This window comes from Mesitornis unicolor, unplaced genomic scaffold (assembly GCF_000695765.1).
Source record: "Mesitornis unicolor isolate BGI_N332 unplaced genomic scaffold, ASM69576v1 scaffold8363, whole genome shotgun sequence".
Classification (NCBI taxonomy): Eukaryota; Metazoa; Chordata; class Aves; order Mesitornithiformes; family Mesitornithidae; genus Mesitornis; species Mesitornis unicolor.
The window spans coordinates 108,260-132,600 of NW_010176846.1; the positions used below are offsets into that span (position 1 = coordinate 108,260).

The 24,341-nt window shown below is 38.7% G+C and overlaps 1 protein-coding gene across 1 annotated transcript in view; it reads left to right on the forward strand.

Annotated features, from left to right (window-relative positions):
- Positions 1 to 24,341, forward strand: part of CTNND2 (catenin (cadherin-associated protein), delta 2) — a gene marked incomplete at its 5' end in the record, with an annotated part of 150,743 nt that overhangs the window by 93,754 nt on the left and 32,648 nt on the right. Inside the window, 2 exons of the mRNA XM_010181860.1 lie at positions 17,570 to 17,780; positions 21,179 to 21,263. Of these exons, the coding sequence (XP_010180162.1) occupies positions 17,570 to 17,780; positions 21,179 to 21,263 (296 nt within the window). The remainder of the gene's footprint in view (positions 1 to 17,569; positions 17,781 to 21,178; positions 21,264 to 24,341) is intronic.

Here is a 24,341-nt window from a genome sequence, read left to right on the forward strand (position 1 = left end):
ATGACAAACTATTGGTAACTCTTCTGTGTAGCACCATCCAAACATTTTTCATCCTATCTGCAGCAGTTCCTGTTAGCTTTCTCATGAGAGTGTTATGCGAGACTACTCTTACAGGCTTTACTGATGTCAAGTGAAATCCACAAGCTTTCCTACATGAGACCTTCTGCTACAAGATGTCTTCTTTTAACCTAAAAATGTGCAAATATACCATATTTTATTGCTGCATTTGTATTTTAGTAGGTGTAAAGTACCAATAGGTTCCAAAATAAACCCCAACTCTCGCAACCTTGTAAGGGAACCCATTCCGCTGCTGTCATGATTTTGAATGGTCTGCTCTGCATTTCTGAGTTCTTTCTGTATTGTTCATAATTCCTGCAGGCTGCCTGTCTGCAAGGATAAAGACTATCATGAGAGTAAAATACAGCTGCTTCAGCACTGCATTCCTTCCAGGGACTTACTCTTATGCCACTTTTCTCCCAAAGTACAAAATGTTTGAAAAGTAGCACCAAGTTTCAGCTGCCATGGGAAAAGAAAACAAGCATAGGTTTGCTCATGAATTAATTTAAAATATTAATGTACTAGTGGTTTCTTTTGAAGATTCATGTTTTAAAGGTATGGGCAGCTGCATGTGCGTGTGCCAGTAAATAGAAACCATCTTAATTTCCATTCCTGTTCAGTAAATAAATACATCTTTTCTGCTCTGTAATACAAAGCTAATCTTTCCACTTACGCACTGTTGCTGCCTTCGTCTCCCAGAATATATTCATACCTGAAAGAGTACAGTCCGTTGTGGTCTTTATGCAGGCAAAATTCTGTTTAAAAATTATGCTGAGAGAAGAGACTAAAGATGTGTATGCACACATGAAGAGACACATTCATCATATTTAAATATTTATTTCATTACGAATCATAGCCTTTTTTCTGGGAGAGCAGCAAAGAGACTATGTGTGCCATCCAGTGTATTATGTCAACTCTATCAGATGTTATACATGTATTTTTTGAACAGTCTTCTATTGATATGCATTTGTCTGTTGTGATATTTTTTGCATTGCATTGGTTTTGCATTTGCTTTGCGCAGGGAGGCCGGACTAAACAAGCTCCAGGTGTCCTCAGTGATCCTGATTCTAGATGTAATTATGAAATCTACTTGATATTAATATAAGCTTTTTTTTTAATGTATATCTAAACCCAAATACCTCTATGAATTATAAGGAGAGCATTATCTGATTCGGTCTCTGAAAAGAAAAATAATTCCAGGACAAAGAGAACCTGAACATAAATGACAGATTTATCTACTTTAATGTGTTTTCAGAAGAGGATTTCATAGCTCAGAAGTGGGCCAGGTTCCAAGATATTCTCCAGTATGTTTACTTTTAATATTTTAAATAAATATGTACTGAGGATATAAATCAGACATTTTCAAAGATAAGAATATGCATGTCAATAACTCTGAAAGCTAAGAAATATCCAATAGAATATCACATAATTGGTAAGAGTGTGCTTTATATTAATGATTTTTAAAGAATCTTTTCAGTTGGTTTGTCTGCTATAAACATCATACAACATGACTGCAAATATTTTTGTATTGCTGATTATATTAGATAAGGAGCTCATGTTTAAAGAACGGATGGCTGCACAATACTGCTGTTAACTGCATCTCACTCAAAAGCTGATATGCCAATACTAATAGTCTCTCTTCTTCCCTCATTTATCTCAGTGGATTTTTTTTTTAAGAATAGGGCTATGATACTTAAGATCCGTTGAGTTTATTGATGCCATTTAAATAGAGTATTTAGCATAACTGTCAAAGGGAAGGCCAGTGCCATTTTCTAGTGCATTGCATCAGATTCATCAGTATCCTCCAGCTGCTTTACACTGGTTTTGATTCATAGGCAGGAATTTTAATTGAATGTTTCTGCTAAGTCAAATAAGCTGGGAACCAGCTTGTGCTGCAGAAATACCATGGCTAACAGGAGCAAAATCTTTAATTTTCTCATATAGTGAATACTAATGTTTGCTTGAGACAGTGATAAATGAAGCCTTACCTCACTGCTTCTGCTCAGCTTTATGAAAGCAAGATTATGCCAAAAATTATGGTTTCTTTTTTGACAATTATAAATATTTCTTGTGGCAATTGATTTTCTTCCTTTACCAGGTTATTCATTATTGGGTTTTGTTATGGGCTTGGACTTTTGTGTCTGTGATGTTATGGTCAGGGATTAGACTTTGTTACTGGGATAGAGGGGTGAGGGTAAAAGTAGGAGTTAGGAGTCAGGTTTATGGCCAGACTTAGGCTAAAGATTTAACAAATGTGGTCTCACAATTGGTGTCCCATCTCCTGAATCCCCCTTACAGCCACAAAATCACCCCTGTTGACCCAGCTTTCTCACACCCTTCATGTACTCATGTGCCAGCTTCCAGTTCCTGCCTATTCATGTGCTGAAGCACAAGGACCTCCCCAGATCCCAAGCTGCTGTCATGTCCACCTGCCTTGCCTTGCCTTGCCCTGCCTTGCTCTGTCTTGCCCTGCCTTGCCTTTCCACCTCAGAAATGCCTGCCCCCCCCATCCTGGCCAGGCAGCTTCTGCCAGCACATCTGCCCTCAGTTGACTCTGCAGCTCTGGCCTGTTGCCCCCATCTCTGTCTCAATGGCCCAGTTCTCTTCCTGGGCCTCTGCCCACCTCCCTGCTTCCAGGCACCCTGAGTTGGGGTGAACCTGCAGGGCCAAGAAGGAGAGGCCGGACTTAGGTTCTGGGCATCTGTGAGGGGATTAGGGCAAGGTGGTTGGGCTCACCTGTCGGGGTGAGGGATTAAGCTTTGAGTGAGTGTTGGGGGTTAGGCAAAGGGCTTCTGGGAAGCAGTTAGGGTGTAGATCTTGGGATTTAGTTGGGAGTAGCAGTGAGGGCTAGGGTTAGTGTTAGGGCCAGCAATTTAAAACTAAGGACCAGGGCAAGGGTTAGGATGGGGATGAGATAAAGTAGTCTTTCGCTTTGCAATAGGGCTTGGTATTAGGGATTAGAGGAGGGTGCTGGGGCAAGGGTTAGGGGTTGGGTTGCAAGGGCTTAAGGTTAGTGGCCAGAGTTAGGATAAGGACCTAAAAGGTGCGGTCTCATATTCTCTGTACTGACTAAACTGCCATTGAGTTAGTTGCCAAGCAAAATCTATTGGGTTGACCAAAATGTAATTGTGTTTTTTTTCCAGGTAAATGAAAGGCAAATTTTTCATGGGAAACAAAAACTTTAGTAAACAATATATTGTCCATTTTGTTCAATTACCTTTTTGCCGTCTTTTAGGCAGCTTCATGATTCCACTCTCAAAAAAGTTCTTATCTTTTTCATCAAAACCAGTTGAAAGAACAATTTGATATCCTCATCAGCAGTGAGGGTTTTACCACTGAAGGCATTTTGTAAAGAATGAACGAAGTGGTAGTCTGATGGTGCCAAGTCTGGCGAATATGGTGGATGTGGTAACACATCCCATCCAATCTGCAACAATTTTTGACAAGTGACTGAACTTGTGTGTGGTCTAGTGTCATCATGGAGAAACACAACACCTTTGCGATTCACCAAATCTGGACTCTTCTGTTTGATGGCATCATTTAATTTACCCAGTTGACGACAGTATACATACAAATTAAATGTTTGGGTCATTGGAAGCAATGGAGAATACACAGTACCTTTGAAATCCCACCAGACTGAAAGCATAACCTTCCTTTGGTGAACATCTGCTTTTGAAATGCTTTGCACTGGTTCATCACACTCCATGATCTTTTTTGTTCATCATTTTTGTAGATGATCCATTTTTCATCACCTGTTATAATACGTTTCAGAAATGGATCGTTTTCTTCACGTTTCAAGAGAGAATTACAGATGTGAGTGCTCTTAGTGAGATTAAATTCTTTGAACTCATGTGATATCCAAATATTGAACTTCCTAATGTAACCAAGCTGTTTTAGATGGTTTTCAGTGCTCGATTTTGATATGCTAAGATTATCGGCACTCTCTCGTGTTGTTAAATGCCGATTGGATTCAATCAATGTCTTTATTTCATCATTATCAACTTCGATTGGCCTTCCTGAGCATGGTGCGTCTTCAACATCAAAATCTCTAGACCAAAATATAGCAAACCAATTCTGAAACAGCTGTAGTTTTAGGGCATCTTCATCATACACATCACATAACTTTTTATGAGCTTGCACAGTGTTTTTTCCTTTTTGGAAGCAATACAGCAAAATATGATGAAAATGTTCCTTTTGATTTTCCGTGGAGTCGATGCCAAGTAAATAATTGTTAGTGATGTCATGCACTTTCTTTTTCTAAAATACGCTTGAACTGTCAGCTGTCAAGTTACATAATGAATGTCTGATTTAAAATGAAATCAGTTACATATATTTCCATCTATTAAAAAAGACGCAATTACTTTCTGGCCAATGCAATATTTGCATCAAGTTTGTTTCCTTTTTGCTACCAGAAGTATCAAGCATTACTAAGCTAGGCACCTCATTCATGCATGGTTGCACCTTAGTTTTATATGCTTTAGAAAACAGGAGCAGAGGTGGGTTAGTCTTTCTAACATAGGGAACTTAGTCCTTTAATTAATCAGTGGATGACCCTGTTAGTTTATGGCTGTCCTTGCATTTTATTCAAGATACAGACTCTGAATTTCCCTTTCTTCTCAAAATCCTGAGGAGTCCTCTGCAATCCTAAGAAAGAGGAGAAGGCTCCTTGTCCAAGTTTACAGATCTTGCAGCTTAGTAATTCAGTTCTGTGTACCAAAAGAACATGCAGTGATGATGTTCAGAGTTCATCTGCTGTTTGGTAGATGTAATGTGCAACATGAGGAAAATAAATTGCCTCATTACTTAATCCTCTCAGGAGAAAATTTACAGGTTCTCTTAGATTGTGCACTACTCAGGGTGCTCTTAAGGTGATATGTTTTATACATTATTTGGATTTCATAATTCATTATTATTCTAGGAAATAATTAGAGTGCTTATTTTAATTAGAAGAAAATGCATATTATTAGTATGAGCATATGCAAAGTCATATATTTGTGTGCAAAATTTTTCAAGGTGACGCTGAAACAGCAGTTGCTCTCACAAAGGAAACATATTCTGCAAATGTAATTGATCATTTGCAGTGGAGCAATATATCAATAAATAGTTTACCTTTGGGAATATTGTCCTCTGAATCTTCTGTGGTTAGGACGTCAGCATTGAATCTGACGTCTTGCCTGTTCTGTTTGACTGAAAATACTTATTTTTCTACTTTGCTTTTTTGTCGTTGTTAAGTCAGATCTTTTCTAGCACTTCAAACCTGATGTCCCGTCTTTCTCCTGCAGTGCAGAGTGTAGTTTATATTCTGCCATGTCACAGGAAAGTCGCAGGGCTGCCGAGTACATATAAAATTTTCACTCTGACTCCACCCTAGTCTTTCAGAGCACTGTGATCATTTAGAATAAGGCACGTGTAGCCAGGGAGCCAGCTGCTCTCTGGCAGATTCTTCTTTTCTGCAAGTCTGGAGAGAGGAGGATAATTTTGGAATGCTTGCCCAATTCACTCTCTCTCTTTGGGATTAGCAGGGATCAGCCAACATTGCAGCGGTCTGAGAGGAACTTGAATGATCTAGAGGTTATGGACTTTGCCTTAAGCATATCTTCTCTGTCCAAGTCAGTTTCCAAAAAGGAGATCAAGTCTAGCATATCAAATCTTAATGTGTGGACTCTGACTCTTGCTGTGTGGGCAACTGCATCCACATGGAGGTAAGAGAAGGAAATTCATTGAGTGCACAGTCCTGAGAATCCTTCCTGTATGTGTTACTCGAATGTAGGTGAGTGGCTTTGACTCAGGTTTAAAAAGCAAGAACTTAGTGACACTGAGCAAGCTCAAATGGATGTCTGGAGGCAAGGTTTCTTTGAGGGCCACTAGAGAAAAGACTTGATCAGCTACTAGCCTGAAGATGCCACCTGGAGCTGTACAGCAGTAGTACATCCCAAAACCAAGTCACATTATGAACCCTTTGACTCCCACCTCCAGGGGAAGCACAAACAGAACTCTGCTCTAGTAGATCTGTACTCTGATGGAGGAGTTGGTACTAGAATTCGTCACAGTTTCTTTACACACAGCTAATAATGAGCTGTACAATTAAAAAGAACTGAGGACATTTTTCATTAAAAATGTAAAAAATAGCCACGTTGTAGTCAAAACAAAAAATAATATAATATACATTAGCAGATTAAGGTTATCAGATGTATTTTTACCCTTCCCATGAGAACACAAAGCTTATTTTACTCTGTGTCATATCCTTGCTTACATACCTACTGTATTCAGGCCTTACATTGTAGTAGCTACAGGTGAATTCAAATATAAAAGTACAATATAATTTGGTTTTTTTCACATGACTCTGTTGCTGAGAACACAAAGTACTCTGTCAAGAACAGGAATTAAACTGGGTTAGAACATTATTATTATCTGCAAAATGGATTGATCGCTAAAAAATACCAAGTAGACCCAACTCTCTGTCCACTTTCTGCATCACCAATGTGAGAGACCCCATTTCTAATAAAGGTACCTATGGCTTCATTACTATAGCAGATGTTTGCATGGTCTGTTTTAGTTAAACTCATGCATTCTCCCAGGCAACTAGTGACAGAAGGCATAGCCTGAAGCTGCACCAGGGGAGGTTCAGGCTGAATATCAGAAAGCACTTTTTCACGGAGAGGGTGATCAGACATTGGAATGGACTGCCCAGGCAGGTGGTGGAGTCACCATCCCCGGAGGTGTTTAACGAAAGGCTGGATGTGGCACTTAGTGCCATGGTCCAGCCGATGTGGTAGTGTTAGGTCATAAGCTGGACTTGATGATCTCAGAGGTCTTTTCCAGCCTCAATAATTCTGTGATTCTGTGTGATTAGCAGTTCAACAGATGTACACTGTGTCTTCATGAGGTCTTTGCTAACAATTCCAAATTGCAGAAAAAAAGCACTTTAACCCCTTCATGGACAAATTGTCTTTGAAGTTTTAAAAAATATTTTTAAACATGTAGCACTTTTTGTGTTGCTATTCTTTTTTTTGGTTCTTTTTCTTTCCCTTTCTGTCCTTCTCCCAAACATTGACATCTGTGAAGCTGGTGGATGGTTTCACTGAGCCTTAAATACTAACCTGAATTTTGTTATTAAATAGAAATTACTTTATTGTATGGTGCACAGTAAAGCAATGTGAAATAGTGGTATGTATGCTTAGTATTGCCGTTTTGCCATCATGCATAGATAAATTATCTTAACTGCTCCATGTGGAGTTTTCATGGTGATGACTTAACAAATGTACAAACATTGCAGTAATTAAGGAATATATGAACACTGCAGTATGACCTGGAGCAGTTTTGATGTTTGTTGGAAGAGTTGTTTTCAAGAGGCACTATCATTTTACCAAGACTTATATTTATTGAGCTAGCATATTTACATCTATGCATCTTACTTAATCTTTAATAACAGAATATATCATGAGGATCCTTTTTGGTTTTATTTCTCTTAATAATATTTTAATATATATCTCTAAACATAAGAATTTTTGTACAATTTACCATGATACTGTTATAACTGCATATAAAACATGTAAAAATAATCAGGTTTTCAGACCATACAACGGGGACAAATTTGTTCACTAGTTTCACACAATATTATAGCACAAGTGAATAAGAAGGAAAGTAGTAGCAAATAAATAGCAATTGCTTCGTGGACAGTTAAAGCAGGATAATGTCCAGTTGCAATTGACTCTGGCTGTATCAGTCTCCTGTCAGAATCTTTTGGACAGAAAGTAAAAATCAAAGTAGAAAAGAAAAGCTACTTCTTTATGAATCCAATTTAATACCTTCTGACATTAGTAGACAGGCTCATTCATTTCAATGGGTGTTGGATCAGGGCATAGATCTTAAAGCCTAAACTTACATTTCCAAAAATAGATTACATTCTTATTTCTTCATTATGGCCTAATTTAAAGTCCCTTGAATCAGACTATTAACAAAATACTATCCTATCTCAGAAAATAATACAGATAAAACTAGAATTCCGCTCAACATTCACATAGCACTTTTTCTCATCAAAGCGCTTTAGAAACACTGATTAATCATAACATTAATTAAATGACTATATTTTTTAAAATTCAGCCTTCCAAAAGCTCTGTTCTCTGCAGGGAGCAGGGAAGAGGAGAGCAAGAGACTAAAACCAGCTCCAGTAATCAGAAAACTTAGCCTGCAGCAATTAAACCGAGGAATCACTTCCCTTTGCAGAGTCTTTTTTTATCTTGGGCTAGTGGAAAGATGAAAGGAAAGATGACAGTGCAGTCTAACCAAGAAATAAACCTGTTCGTGTGTAAAGGAGCTGATTAATTAGATATATTTGCACTACCTGGGTCAATAGGTAGGCTAACAGCTGCTTTCCATGCCTTTTCCAGTTGGTATACATGGCAAGAAATGTAAACAAAATGAATTAAAAAGCAAATTATTTGAGTGATTGTGCACGTGGACTCCATCCATTCTGCATATAAAACCCAGGCGTTCAAGATCAAATTTCTTGGTTCCAAGAACAATAAAGCTTGTGTCTATCATTTCCGTTCCCAGCCAAGCTACCAAAGCTAAGACTGCAAGGGAGACAGCCAAAACTACCACCCAAATCCTTTTTTCTGGCCAGGGGAGGGGGAGCATCATAAGAACAGTAATATCTGTTGATTTGTGAGAGTTTAACTTAAAAAATGCTGCTGCTTTTGCTGCTGAGGGTGACAAATAGAAGCTTAGTGGTGGAGATTTTTCTTCTCCTGTGGACCCAGTAGTTGTTTGGCATATCAGGTCAACAGATAGTTAGGCAGGTCAAGCTGAACTTGAACTGACTAATTTTTATAGTCCCAGTGTGGGTGAGACAGTCAACATATTACGTCTACACCGCTTCCCAAATTCATCTTCCAAAACCATGCTGCAAGTCAGAGAACGCAGCCTGAGTTTGGCTGCCTGTGTTTGATGGTTGGTTTGCCTTTTGCAAGAGAGAGGGCATAGAGATTGCTCAGCTGATATATGGATTAACATTCAAAATAGAAGCCATCCACGAGGCTGGGTGAGAGGTGCTGTTAAGGAACAGCAACTCCATTTGGCCATGGTACCCATAAATCTATTTCTGTACTAGTTTTCTGGCTGTTCTGCTGCAAACATATACTCCCACAAAGGACAGCTATTTTCTCTAGAAATCCACTTTCCTGTGGCAGCATGTGCCCAGTGACAATTGCCAAAAAGACAGCAGCAAAGATAAAAGAGGCAAAGATGTGCAGCAGGGTGTCAATACGCTGCTCCAGTTTTGGTATTAGCTAAAATGGAGCCAGCTGAAGTGCTTCTGCATGCAAAGTGTAGACATGGATCTAGCCTTTAAAGTATGTGTTGGGACAGATTTGCTGTATGAATTAGCAGTTTATGGCCAGCTAAAGTGCCCTGGAAGTTAAATCTCTAGGTCTTAAGACAACTGCTGATATAAAGCCTGAATATCTGCAGTCTTGCTCTATGAGAGAAATGCAGAATGTGAAAGTGTTCCATTGAGAGGAGCAAAATCAGTATTAGGAGTAACAGTAGATTAAATAGATAGTTGTCTATGGAATTGAGATATACAAGAGAGACAAGAGTAGTGCAGGAGCAATAGCTTTTAAACACACTGGTATTTTCAAGTCTAAAGCAAGCATGAGCTTGTAAGCTAGCTAAAATTTCTTATCATTCAGAACATTAAAGAGTAGGAGCCTGGCAGGGGTCATGGTCATGCAGGGGTGTGACAAAAAAGGGATCTAGTTGAGTATCAGACTGGAGGTGGTTTAAACCAATATGAGGAGAGAACGGGAAAGCTTGGCAGACAGGGTGGATGCAGGGTGGATATGCTTAAATATCAGATATGCTAGAGATGGTGAAGGAACATCAAAGCTTAGTGGTTAAGACCCAAAGGCCTGATGGGCAACAGCTCAAGGAAGAAAAAATATCAGTCTTGTAATAGAGGGGACAGAGGGCAGCCCTGAGGGTTGAGTTGAAAGTAAGAAAAATGGTAAGCCAGATGGAGGCAGGAAATAGATGAAATAGAAATGTTGTGTTTCTGGGAACAGAAGATGAAGGAGGAAGGTGGCTGGGTTAAAATGCTGCTGCAGGAAAAGAAATCTGTGAAGGATCATGGATCTGAGAAAGCAGTTTGCTGAAAAGCACTGATTGCATTGCACCCAGTTGTGATTTCCCATGGCATGCTCAGGGTGAAAATACCAAAATGCTGCTTTTTCTGTCTTTATCAAATGCTACTAACTTCTGTACATACTGCTCTCCCACTCCTATTATGGCTGTGCCTTTGTCATTCCTAGTTCTCCTCATGCCATACCTTTCTCTTGCAAAATATAGAATCATAAAACCATCTTCTTTAATCTGTTTAAAAAGATAAAATCTTCTATATTGGTTACTTTTTTGATTCTTTTATGAGCAAATCTCAATTCACATTGCCAACACAGCCATTGGTGGTTCAGTTGCTTTCATCGCTCTATGAAAGTTTGAGGATTTCTTCCCTGAAACTGTAAAAGGAGACTATTCCTGCTCCCTGTAGGGCTTTATATGCTACACTACCTATAGCCGAATTTATTCTTGATAGAAAAGACTTTTTAAAAAGAAATCCAATGAATGGCACATCACATACAATGTATCAGGGAAGATATTGTTCCTCTTTGTCATGTTCCATATCGAATACCAATCTTCTATCTTGAAATCTTGCTGCCTGTCATCAGAGGTGGTGGAAAAATGAAAAATATGTATCATTTTTCTGAGGGGAAGAGGGAATCTTGAGACCTCCACCTGATCTTTTGTTCTGTCTCAGCAGCTGTCAGCAAAATGCACCTGGGTGCTTGAAGGCACAGGAGGGCATGCGTGTGTAACATTTTTTATTCTTTCTGTCTTCTCTGGAAATAATTAATCTCCACAGAGTCTTAAAATTTAGGTTCAAATAAACCTTGAAGGAGGTGAAATCTGACATTGTTCTGTAGCTCAAAGCACTCATTATCCCAGCTTAATTGGCAGGCTAGGCTTAATGTGAAGCAGCTTAAGCAGTGGCTCCAGCCCACAAGTTTTGAGGTGCTTACTCAAACCTCTCTATGTTAACTCATCACTCCTTTACAAATGATTAAACTGAGATGATGTATTTTTTTAATAGGGATAATTGCAGTACTGTAGCCAGTTAATATAATGTAGCAAAATGTCTTCATATGCATTTACTCTGAAGGGCCAGAGATTACAAATGTTTGTGCACATCACTAATATAAGAGGTAAAAGGACTTGGGTACTTAAAAATCACTTTTGGCCAGACAGTGGGAGTGAGATGCAGGTGCCTAAAGGTAAGCTTTAAATACTGAAGAACATGTGGCATCCTACCTTGTCTTCAGTTGCGTTTCCTGAAGGCTGTGTATCTTCCATAGGTCTACTAACTCTGTGCAGACATCTCAAGTGTCTAAGGGCATTTGAAACTGCATTAACCCCCTTTGTTTGGACATATTAATTGCCCTCTACATGGCCAAAAAATACTTTTAGCTTTCCTTTTACACCTAAATCCTAAGCTGATCCAAAATACTCTGTTTTCTGACTCTTGCTTCAAGTGGTGAGGCCCATACTTTTTGGGTGCATGCTTTTCAGTTCTACCACTCAGGACTTTTTCCACTTTCCTCATCCAATACTACTTCATACACAGTAATCTTGGGAACTTGAACCTGATATGCTGCAGTGAGCAATATCACAGACCATTAGCTAGCACTGGTCAGGCCATGTGGGTTTGATAGTAGCCACTGCCTTGGAGTTGCATAAATCTGGGCTTAAGTCATGTCAAACCAGAAGCCACCAGACAAAAGGAAGAGAGTTGCTGCATACAAACTGTTACAGTTCCTTCAGGTGCAACGTATAACACAGTTGGCAATACTAGAGACTGTATCTTATGGAAGGGTGGATAGCTAAGTCACTGGTTCAGTGATTGCAGTGGAAAGCCTGTCTGGAGGCAGTCATGTCATTCAGTGCTGAGCAAGAGGGCATTAAACTTTGGGGTGGCTAATTTATTTAGCCTTATTTCAGTTTATGCTGCTCTATATTCTTGAAACAGGGGTCTTCCTTTATAAACCAGCATTGCCATGTCAGGTAGGTTATTTCAGGTTCTTGTCTCATCTACACCTTTCCTGGTGTTCCCTGAAGTCTGAGGAGTAACCATCTACTCACATAGGGAAGCATCTTTCAACCTCAGTACTTCAGCCTTTCTTGCTTTCAAATAGGTAACTTTAGTCTCCTTCGATCGGCTGCCTTTGTGGCTGGCCCAACAGCTCTGGCATTACATTGCTTCATCTCCTTTGGTTTGCTTCCTACTCTCATCCACAAAAAACTACACATATGGTTCAAAGAACCAGTCTGACAGCATTTCTTACTTCTTAACCTGTTTTGCCTTTAAAATTCAGAGTAGTTTTTTCCTCTCTAGTGTTTCAGTGGTAGAAGAAAATCTCGTTATGGAAACTAATAAACTTTTACCCTTTTAAATCACATGGGAATCAGTGGTGCTTTGATGCCTACAAAATACCTTTTACTGTGTAGGCAGTCCAAGTCCAGAGTTTGCTACATATTGTACTAAGCATAATCTCTTTTTTTGCGTGGGTGGGCTCTTACAGCCTACTCTTGCACCTCAGTATGTACTGAAGATTTCCAGTGTCCAGAGAAAGGACAGGGTTCCTCTCATCCAATGACATCTAGACCCTAAGGGACACTTTGAGATGCTGCCCTAGTACCAGAAGTGATTATGAGCTACACCTTAAAAAAGCAGTATATGACAGGAGAAGGCATGGTGCACAAATGAACTCTATCAAATACAGTAGTGGCATTTCTGCCACTGCTATCATGTCAAGAATACACTCTGATTTATTAGACTATCAGTTGAATACACTGACTCATGATCAAAGTTTGTTGCACCTGAATTAAGTAGACAGTTTCAGCACATTTATTAAATAACGATTGAAAGTATGAATAAAAGCTCTCCCAGAAATGTTCTTTCCAAAAGGTGGTGAAATGCTGAAGTGGAATGGTCTTAAAAACACACAAAGATGATGAAAATGCACTAAAATATTTGTGTCTGGAAATGTAAGCAGAGTGCACGTGTTAGAACCAAGAGAACAAAATTCACATATATTGAGATATGCAGACATGGATAGTTCTGGAATAGGATATCTGTAGCATTGCAACAAAATGCAGTGACTTTGTTCTATTTTTATATTGTCTAGCTACATAATGTGAATTAATGGGCATCTCTGAGGGGGAAAAATGGTGATGTATTACTTTTATTAGAGTGAGCTCTACCTCTAGGACAGGGTTCCTAGTTTGAATTAGTATCTGTGTGAGGTTTCTTAAGTTTTCAGTAGGTTATTTTTTCTAGTCTTGTTCTCTCAAACTAGGAACCATGCCACAACTATTTAATAAATGTGCCAATGTGTCAAAGTCATTTTTCAGAGATGAGTGGAACTGGAAATGAAGTCAGTGGGGTTACACCGGCAGTGAATTTGTCTCAAGGCAATAGTAGGGGAATATTTCCAGAAGTGGAACCTTATCTGTGATGAGTTTGCTCCTGTTAAATCTACCAGAAGAATAGTTTGCTATACTGTTTTGCTCTGAAGGCAGAATCTTTCTTAGGACAACTATCAGTTTGATCCTATGAAAGAAAAAGTTTCCTGAATTAAGTAATGTCATGTACAAGGTGCTAATGAGACTTTATCACGCAAAGGAAAAGATGTCAAATCTGCATTGTTGAAATGTTTAGTGAGCACGCATTATCACCTTACAGTCAAAATGTACGGTAATAGACGATTCCTGCTCTCAATATAAAACAGTGTTAAAAGTTTTATCTTAGAAAAATAACTTCAAAATGTATAGTGTCAGAAAATTGCTGTCCCAAACACATAAAGGACAATCACTTTCCTGTGACTCTGACCACAAATTGTGTCTGTTTAATGCTGTCTTCCTTCCTTTATGAGTGAAATTAAATAAATAAATATTATTTCTTTTTTCCTTGTCAAGCTGGAGGTTATGTTTAATCATATTACATAAATCCTCTTTAAAAGTATCAAATCAGTTTGGGGTCTTACAATGTGTAATGTTGCTCAAATTTAAAAAAATAGTTTTATTTGTAGATCAAAGCAGTTCTGTATGAACCCTAACGAAAATTAACAATGCTATTTATTTCTAATATCAGTCTGACACACATCCTCCTCTCTTCCCAGGACCCTCGTCAGTTCTGATATCTTCAGCTCAGGGAGGTTTCTTGAGCTTCAGGTTGAATTCCCCAGCCTTCCTACTGGTAGGGCTAGATAAAACTTTGCTGACATTACAAGACAAGTTTCCATTATACGTTTCAGTCTGCTTTCAGAGGAGGTTCTTAACATCGAAAAGAGAATTCTAAATGCAAACGTGCTCCAGATTGTAACAAGCACTAATGCAAAAGTCAAGAATCGCGTGTGTTGTCGGCTGTGTTGGGCTGATGTAGTGGTAGCTGTGCTTTCATTGGCATTACTCAACATCTACACCACTCAACTGCAGCAAAATTTCTTTTGTAGTTAATGCTAAAAAACGTAACTCTTCTCTCCTTTGTGCCTATTGTAAAGGAGCAGGAAAAAACTGCAATAAGAGAAGTTAACTGATAACTGATTTTTTTTTCTGTGAATATAATACAGTAATTTATTAACTATATATAATTTTAGAAAATGTATTTAGAAGGCAAGCAAGTTTCTATGGAATGTTTGCTACAGCATAAAGAATACTCCTTAACTGTTAAGTTTTATGACTTAACTCTATATTAAAGCAAATTTACTGCTTTTTCAATGTAAGCTCGTATGTTTTGAATTAAATTAAATTATTGACACATTTTTTGTGGCTAAGGCAGAGGCTTTTCTCATCCCAAAGATATTTTCAAATAGCTGAGTTTTCAAATACTAAAATCACAGAAAATACATTAACAGTTACACTTTTTAATAGATTTTAAGACCCTGTAAACAGTGGCTTAGATCAACCCTGTAGCCCAGCTATTCCCCTCTTCTTCCAGCTGCTGTGCCATGTTTTTCTGGTGAAAATGGCTTATACCATTTTTGACTGTGTTTCTTTTAGTTTTCCTATTGAGCTTTTCCTGATAGATCCAAAGCTTCTATTTATTAGAAACATCTTGTGTGTCTTGGCATGTGTACTGGCATGAATATTACTGTCTGGAATACTAGGCCAGTTCCAGGAAGGAAACCTGCTTGCAGCAGTGATCCAGATTTCCTTATATCCAGAGCTATTCTTTGGCTGTGAATAGTGATTGTTGTTATCTGGTTCCACCAGAGGACTGAGACAGTGAGATGCTCTTTTGTGTTTTAAGTGAGATACGAAAGGAAAAAGGAACATTGTTCTGGATGCGTGTACAGAGTAAAGTCTCACTGATCTGATTTATCTACTTGTAGTTACACCTGACCAGTGGCAGACACTGCATCAGCAGAGTAAAAGCTACAGCAAGTCATGGTTTATTTTATTTTTGTGATACACAAGCTTAATTTAGTGTATCCTACAGACTGAAGTAATCACTGTAAGTGATAAGCAACTATTAATGTGTTCATGTTACATACAACAAACAGATGCAGATGTAAATAGCATTTCAGGCTGTTATTGAACCATGTTTCATACATTTGTAGGGCAAATTTGTTTGCTCAAGCAAACCATTTCTAAAGAAGGTGGTGTTAACATCTGTGCTACATCTGATAATAATAATATTGCTGAAAAGCCAATAATATGAATGACCAATTAAACATTAAGTGCAAAGACATAAAAAGACAAGAATTGTATCTGAATTGCAGCACACCAGTAAGATTCAAGTCCTACTGTAGACGTTTAGTTGATAATGTTACGCTTTTTATAATCAGGAGTGGTTTTACATGATATAGAGTGAGTAATTTCTAAGATCTCACATTACCACAAAATCTATTTAATAACCTTTAGGTTTAACATTCCAGTACAGAGATTTTAGTTTTTGTCCCTACTGCAAATATTCTGTTCCAAGTGACTGGCTGTATTTCTACCACAGCAGACAAAATTGTGAGAAATAAAAATAATGTAACATTTGATAGTTAAGATGTGATTTTCCTCTTAGCTCTGCTTTCAAATATGGGCACACACAACTAAATGTCTGAATTCAGAAATAAGATTTTTAATAAGTACTCATAAATACTAATTCATCAGAGCTTTTTAAGGTATCAAAAAAATCTGATTAAATTACCATATTATTTACAATAATCATACCTGATTATTTCATTCATAAAATGTGATGTAGATTAGATTACTAATTATATTTTTTTTCCAAATTTTCCTTTCCTTTTCCTCCTGCATGATACACTCTCATGGTGATTGCTGTATGCAGATTTCTAGCACAGCTGTGCTGAAGGTGATTCAGAGTTGTTTCACTGTCCTCAGCAACACCTCACCAGGCCCTCGCCCTTTCTGATCCTGTCTTCATTGCGTTGAAGGACTAAGCTGCCATCTAACCATAATGGTCACCCTCTAGAACCCGTGTGAGGCTTCTCATAGAGCAGTTATGGTGCTAACCCTGCCCTACGTTTACATATATTTACATTTACACATGTATTTACATTTATACCACGTATATATATTTATAAATTGCTCTTGTGTTATTTTCACAGGCACTGCATGACTTTCAGGTGCAATTTTGCAGAAAACAAGTCTTTGTTCATTTAAACATGAAGAAAGTTATAATATTCAACAGAATTACTTTTTAATGTCTTTAGTTCAATGTGACCATTTCATTGCACCTTTTGTTTTAGTAGATTTTACATTCTGGAAGTTAGTGTTATATAAAATATTCTCTAAATATCAGACAGGAGTAGATGTCAGAAAGGCTTCCTTTGTGGTCAGTACCATACATACAGCTAAGGATGTGTGGAAGAGTGCAGTGTCATCTCTGAGTGCTGAATCGGCAATAAAGTAATAGAAACACTAATAAACTCAGTTAAGTTACTGCATGTAGTATAGAATTGACCTTGCTCAGTGAAACTGGTCCTTCAGAGAAGACTTTTTCACAAATAACAGTGTCATTGGTTTTGCATTGACTGTAGTGTTTTTAACAACTGATGCACATTTTATTTGGAGTAACTTGAGTTATAACTTGTGTGATGAGAGATGGGGACTTGACAAGCTGTGTGAGTTGCGGTATTCAGGTTATCTTTATACATATACTTGGCCTATACTGTCATAATTTCCTTCTCCTAAGAGCATGATGTAGCCCATATCTGAAGTCTCCAACTGGTGTAATATGGAAATTTTAAAAGTCCCTAATGTGTGAAATGCTTGAACATGAAATCGTATAAATGTGGCTTGCTCCAAAATAGTATCAGTAGCCAGTTAGATTACGTGCAATAATGCAAATGGTGCTAATAGTCTTGCGTGTTTTCCCTGTGCTACTTCTCCATCACCCTTTGTTACTGTATCTTCTGAATTCTCCCTTCATTTTCTTTCAACAAAGGCAAGTATGCCATGAGGGATCTGGTCCACCGACTGCCAGGCGCTAACAACAGCAACAGCTCAGCAAGCAAGGCCATGTCTGATGACACCGTTACTGCCATTTGCTGCACTCTGCATGAAGTCATCACTAAAAACATGGAGAATGCCAAGGCCTTACGAGACGCAGGCGGCATTGAGAAACTGGTTGGCATATCTAAGAGTAAAGGAGACAAGTATGTTTTGCAAATCACCTTGCACCTTTTTTTAACATTTCCAGTAGTTATTACTAGTCCTAAATGTTTTTGCCCCTCTGTGCAATCGTGAGTTGAATACTTTAGTTTTATCAGAAATCATATGCCCAGTGTGAAAGGTGACAAGAAACAGACAATACCAATAGCAAAAGTCTCTGCTGTGATTTATTTTTGACGTACCACCAGCAGTGCACAGAGTGCACTGCATGGGCAGTTTAAGGCAGAGTGATTATCTACAGTAACCACTACCTCTAAGCACTTGTAGAAGATCCTTAAAAACATTAGGGACCAGAGCTATTGGACTGCACCCTGCAGAACCAATGATGTGTAGGTGGAGGGATCCTGTGAGAGGAAGGGACCTCACTGCAGTTGTGTTACTGCTCCTCTTGCTCTGGAAATGAAGAATGTAAAGTCACTGCCCCTCTTCACAGCACCCTTTTCTTTGCCACCAGCTTGCTGGTGAGGTGGGGCATGATAGAAACATGGGTCTGTGGATTTTGCCAACACCTTGCTTCTAAAAATGCATTAGGGTATCTGCAGGCTACGCTGTGAGGCACCAAAACATGCAAAAATCTTACACACAACTGTGACATTTTCAGAGCAGCTATGGTTTCATCTTGTCTGTTTTCCTGTGTATGCACTCTTCATGAAGAGTTCACTCTTTATCCTTCTTTTGCCTAAAACAGATAGCCTGGTTTGCATATTTGTCAACCTGCAGAAGTGTAGTGCAGTGAGACTATGGCAGTTTGAAAAAAAAAAAGCCTTCACTGTAGTGTACAAAACCCATCAGTCCAGTTACTCAAAGCTGTTATCATACAGCCTACTGCAGCATCAGAGCTCTAAAAGAGCCCCACAAAGCCAGGCCACAACCTGAAGCAAAGATTTATGCACCCTGCATTTGGTATGAGAACTTACGCTCACCTGTGTGATCGGAGCATTGCCAATATGATTTAATCACATTTCTTTTCCTCTATTGTCACCCTTTTCTTTTCATACCAAATTCATTATTGAAACATTCTCACATTCTAATTATAAGGGGTAAAAAGTAGCAGTGTAACAAAGTACGTGATTCCAGTTGTGGGAGCTCCCCATGCTTTGCTAATGTACTTACATTTGCATTTTTGTTATTATTAAATCTATTTAAAATTTTGATTTATATTTTCTAGATCAAAAGTACTGATATTGCAAGCAGGTTCATATTAATTTCTCTTAAGGTGAATGTGTCTTTCCTCAGAATAACACATTTGTCTACCTGTTCATTATCTGGTAGAGATTATTAATATCTGCTGAGTCTGAAATTTTCAAAATATCACGGGCAGTTTTAGGAGGATCCAAGGGTATAATTCCCTGTCTAAGTATCCCTCATGACTCTGAAAGATATATTTATGTTGAATGAAAGTATTTAGCACAGATAGCATTGAGTAATTCCAAAATGCCCTCCCAAATCATGGTATGTATCCCTCTCTCAAGTACTTCGATTTGCAGTCCTGTGTTATTACTGTTACAGGTTACACAGTCCTAGAGCAAGAAACCTGTCATTTCATAGTCCTACAAATGTTTATCCTAAAGGAAAGTTTCATTTTTCAACTTTCAGAAATTTTAGTATTGTACACCATTGCTTTGGTTTAGTTTCTTACAGGTAATCCGTTGTTAAAAAATCAGAATTGCTGCTTCTTGGCCTGATAGAAAATGTTGGCATGCTCAGTTTGATACAGTAAAACAACTTCAGTATGATTTTATGTTGACCAGTATGAAGTATCTGTTTCTGCAAGTGCAGACTAGTAGCCTGGCCATGCATCCTGGTATGTATCAGTGCCAGGAGTGTGGGGCTGGCGCCGCTAGCCTTTGCAGCATGCCCAGGGCTTTCCCTCTGTGACAGCACGAGAGAACTGATGTTCCTAAGGTCATATTGGCCAAGCCCATATTGGCTTCACATAGTTCCTGTTTCTCCCCAGTATTCACAGTATAGTTGGCACAATTATTTTCCTGGTTATTCCATGCTACCAGCAACCCACTAGACAATACAACTGGGACTATAAAAAAAATACTTATGCTTGAAAGGCTTTATCAAATTCCTGTCTGTTCACCAGTTGCCCACCTACTGCTGTACTCTGAGTGAGAAATGGTAGAAAAGAGGGAAAAAACCACCAAATAAATTACTAGCAAAATACTGTAAAAGTTAATTGAATAGTTTGTGCTATTGTGCTACATTGCTTGACCAACTTGTGTGTCAGCCTACCACTGGTCCTTCTCAGAGGCCACGGGATGCACCAGAGCATGACCCTACTCAAGACTTCCTACCCAAACCAGTAGCACATGCTGCTGGTTTTCTGGTTTCTTTGTGGATTTGCAGTCCATGTGTCTTTTCTGAGTAAAACATTAATCACCTCAATGACTGCCCTAAAGTCCGTAAGTTCTCACTCCAGACTTTGGCCTTTGCAAGGTTTTCTAGTGCTCTACTGCTTTATGTGTATTATTGGTATAGCACAAAGGCTTAACTGCACAGTGGGTGCCTCCTCAGTGGGCTGGGTTATCTTCCTAGTCTTTTTCCATTTGACCCTTCTTCACTGAGCTGAATACTCTCTAATTTTTTTAATAGTTCTTTTTTTAAGTTACCTATCCCAAGAGGAGTATGACTCCAACTGATTGTAACAGTAGTTCAGAGTTTCTTTCAAAACCTTTCTGAAGAGAAAGTTCATGTGGAGTTATATATGATTTTCAACATGGCATTACATTGCTGTCATTAAAGGGTAATGGTGTGAGCAAGATGCTAGTCCAAATTGCGGTTCCTAATGAAATTTGTCATGACTTTTTATAATCAACTGTATTTCTGCATCTTGGCTCTGCACTTGAAGAACAGTACTCATCACCCATCTAGAGTGTTTCTTTTGGCCACTGCTAAGAGGCACTTAATGTATTGAGCATGCTGTCATGAGTTGAAGTTTGGCAGCTTACTTAGAAGGAAACTCTGGCTCTAACTTCTTGTCCTTTATGCCAAAAGTTGTGGCCAGGACATCATCTTAGATGTACATAATACCAGCTGGGTACTCAACAACTTACCCAATTGCTGCCTTTCCCATTCCTCTTATTGTGCTCTCAGCAGGAATCCTTGTTCTCAGTGTGCTGAGGAACACACATTTTACTCCTCACTGAATAATTAGTACTATAGAAATAACATGTGTTGCCCTTGCTTAAAAACACATTGATCTCCAAGATGCCAACCAAAGACCTTATGGTACTTTCAAAACACAACTTTAATTATGGGTTTAAATCCATATCAATGCATTTGAAAATTGGGATGAATGGAGCCTTGTACTTAACAGTCTCTTTCTCACTCTTTCTTTCTCTCTCTCTCCCTTTTTAATATATGTGTGTAACAGGCATTCGCCAAAAGTGGTGAAAGCAGCATCTCAGGTCCTCAATAGTATGTGGCAGTACAGAGACCTGAGAAGTCTCTACAAGAAGGTAAGGCTTGGGTTTTTTTCTAGATTTGTCATCTTTCATATGGTTACCCAAATTTGGGGGCTGAGAGACTTCAGACCAAAACATTTATATGAACTGGAAATTCATCTAGAGTTTAAAATTTCAGATACTTGGAGCTGTGGGTTTCTACTTAAACATTGAAATACCTTTTGAAAATACGTGTGGTGGTGAAAAGGGGATGTGAACTTGATAGTGTGAATTTGATTTTCAAAATAATTCATACAGAGAGTGCTGGATCTGACAGCCCTGGAGAGTGAAATCCTCTGTTCCTACAACAAAACTATGCAAGCTCTCCTACTGTACACTTCCTTCTTACATCTCCCCACCCTGTCCTGAGAAGATTACCAGATTTCCAGCACCGCAGCTCCCAAATTTCCTCATGAGATTGTAAACAAGAGTATCTGAAGGAGTGGTGCTTAGGGACCAGTTACACGTGGAGCTGGACTGAAACTTGATAGCTTCACTTCCAATTGGCTGGCAGACAGTAATATCACATACTAGGTTTTCAGACAGTCTATGGAGTCTGTAGTACCATACCATTCCCACAGGCCTGCTAACCTCTTAAAAGTGAATTGCAGTACGGTAATATCATCCTGTGAAATAACATTCTATATAGCTTTTAAAACGTGTCTACTTAGTAAATGGCAACATTTAAAGTAATTCTTGCTGTATATTTTCAAACTGAATTACATTTGCTGTGACTATCGGCCTACAGATTTAGTTCTCATATGTCTTCTTGCTACATGGAATTTCACAACTGATCTAATTGATATTTGTATTTGTAATGTCAGCAAAGAGTGCTAAGACTTCATGTGGCACAAAAGTTCAGGTCTTGGTTAAGGGTGAGGCAGAGGAATGGTGAAGTAGGGAAGGTTCACAGCTGCGTAGTCTGTGCTGTAGATATTTTGCACAAGAAAAAACTTAGCTACATGAAATATATGCTCCAGATCTCAAACGCTCAGAAGCTGACCCTCTGCTTGAAATGCTGTTCTTTTGCATGGCTCAGCCCTGTTTGTGTCAAGCCTGAGAAGTAGGGAAGATGATTATCGAGTCTCTCCCATTGTTCACTTTCAGTATTTTCAGTCCTCCTTGACAGCCCTAGGGATACTATATGTGAACATGTTCCAAGTAACGAGCTGATACTCAACTGTCCCATTAAGAGGTGGGAACAAACGTGAGCTAGAGTAGGTTTTCCGTGACGCAAGGCAGTAACACACTGGAAGTGTGCATAGCCTGATTTCTGTGCATGTGGGTGGCTGTGCTGTAGAGGCTGAACTTTATTGCATCGTAATCCCTTAGAAGTTCTTACAATGTCTGGCTCACTTCCAACCTTCTGTGTGTATATATATGTATATATGCTGTGATGGAAAAGCGGTTTCTGGGATTGCTCCATGCATGAGGTAATCTATATGCTGTATGGCTTCTGAGTATACTGCTACCTAGAGGACATTCTGTTGGCTGCCAATGTGAATGCCTGGTAATGTACTTACTAAGCATGCTTGGGTACTAAGTACCTTACATGCTGAAAAGAACATTTCTGTGGCTACAAATACATGCTTGTGCTATGGAAAATAGGGCAGGCTAGCCTTTGAGGTAGCTTTCAGGATGCTTATAGCAGACAGATTGCCTATATTCTCAGGAAGCATTTTATTGATCTCTGTACTGGCTAATCACTACAGGCTTCACAAAATCTTGAAATGAAGGTCAGTCTCTACTACATATTTGCGTGTTTATTATATGCCATTACATATCCTGCTAAGCACTGTATAAATATGCTCAGATTTAAGGTACTCCTGTTTGTTAAAAGACATACAGTAACCTTTGTAAAATCAGTATTATTTATTAAGCTATAGTAGGCTGGCTGTTATCCTGACTGAGTTTCACCACTGTTCGTAAAATAATGTTTTTATGATAGGATAATTAGGAAAGTTTGCATTATACTAATAATCACCTAGTTATGTAATATAAAGATACCGGGTCAATGCAGTGTGCTAGTAAAAATGAGTGAACATGTAGTTGGCAGTATAATGCAGTCAGGACTTTGCAGTATCTTGCACTTCCACAGCCTTTTTTGAAGTGCAGGTAAATCCCATTACATAACCATCAACAATTTCATCCTATGCACTGAAGTATCGATACAATTACTTTTTAAGAATTGTTGGCCTACAGAGAGGCACAATTTTGTGTTGTAATATAAGGAAATTACAAGCATCACATCACATCTAAGAAAAAGCAGCAGCACTTAACTTACTGTTTGAGAAAATGTAACCGAATAGTTTGATTGGAGGTATATTTCAGAGTTACGTGTTTACAGTAAAGTAAGGAGAGGTAAAAAGGATAGAAGGATTATCCTTTGTATTAATGGGGAAAGAAGGCATTATATGTATACTGCTGATACAGTAGCAGTCAATATATTTAGTCCAAATATGACCATATCAGCAAAACCATGAAAACCTCATTCACTTTTCTAATTTTGCTCAACATTTCAGGAATCATCCCATAGCTGACAGAATATAAACAACACTGACAGAAAGCCCATCCAGAGTTGGGGATTGGTGTAGACACCTAATGACTTGCCACAGCTGTGAAGGACCTAAAGTCAAGAAGTGCATAGGCACCAATATCCCACTTGCAGCACTCCCCAATAAACTTGTGGCTGTGGAGAGAAGTGCAGGAGTCAGAAACCAGTCCCTCACCTGCTGCCAGTAGCTAGGCTGCCTTAAGCAGGGTATATGCAATGCTTCCTGCAAGCTCCAATCCCATCATGGGTGAGCAAGATCTTCAGCTTTAACCAAGGCTTATAATATTAATATGCCTTTGTAGTGAAATCTAAATTAAGCAGCCTCTAAGGACACTGTCAAAATTGGCTGTTGCATAAAAAATAGCCCAAATTTAACAGATTTCAAGGTGCCAGCTTCAGCTATGTTGCTTATGAAGAGTAGTAGTGTGCACAAATGTCATCGTGTCGCTCCATGTCTGACAGATACTGGCTATTTCTCTAGCCCATTCAAAGCCAAAAGCCACAGCAGCAACTGCAATGACTCACTAAACTACTTTGAC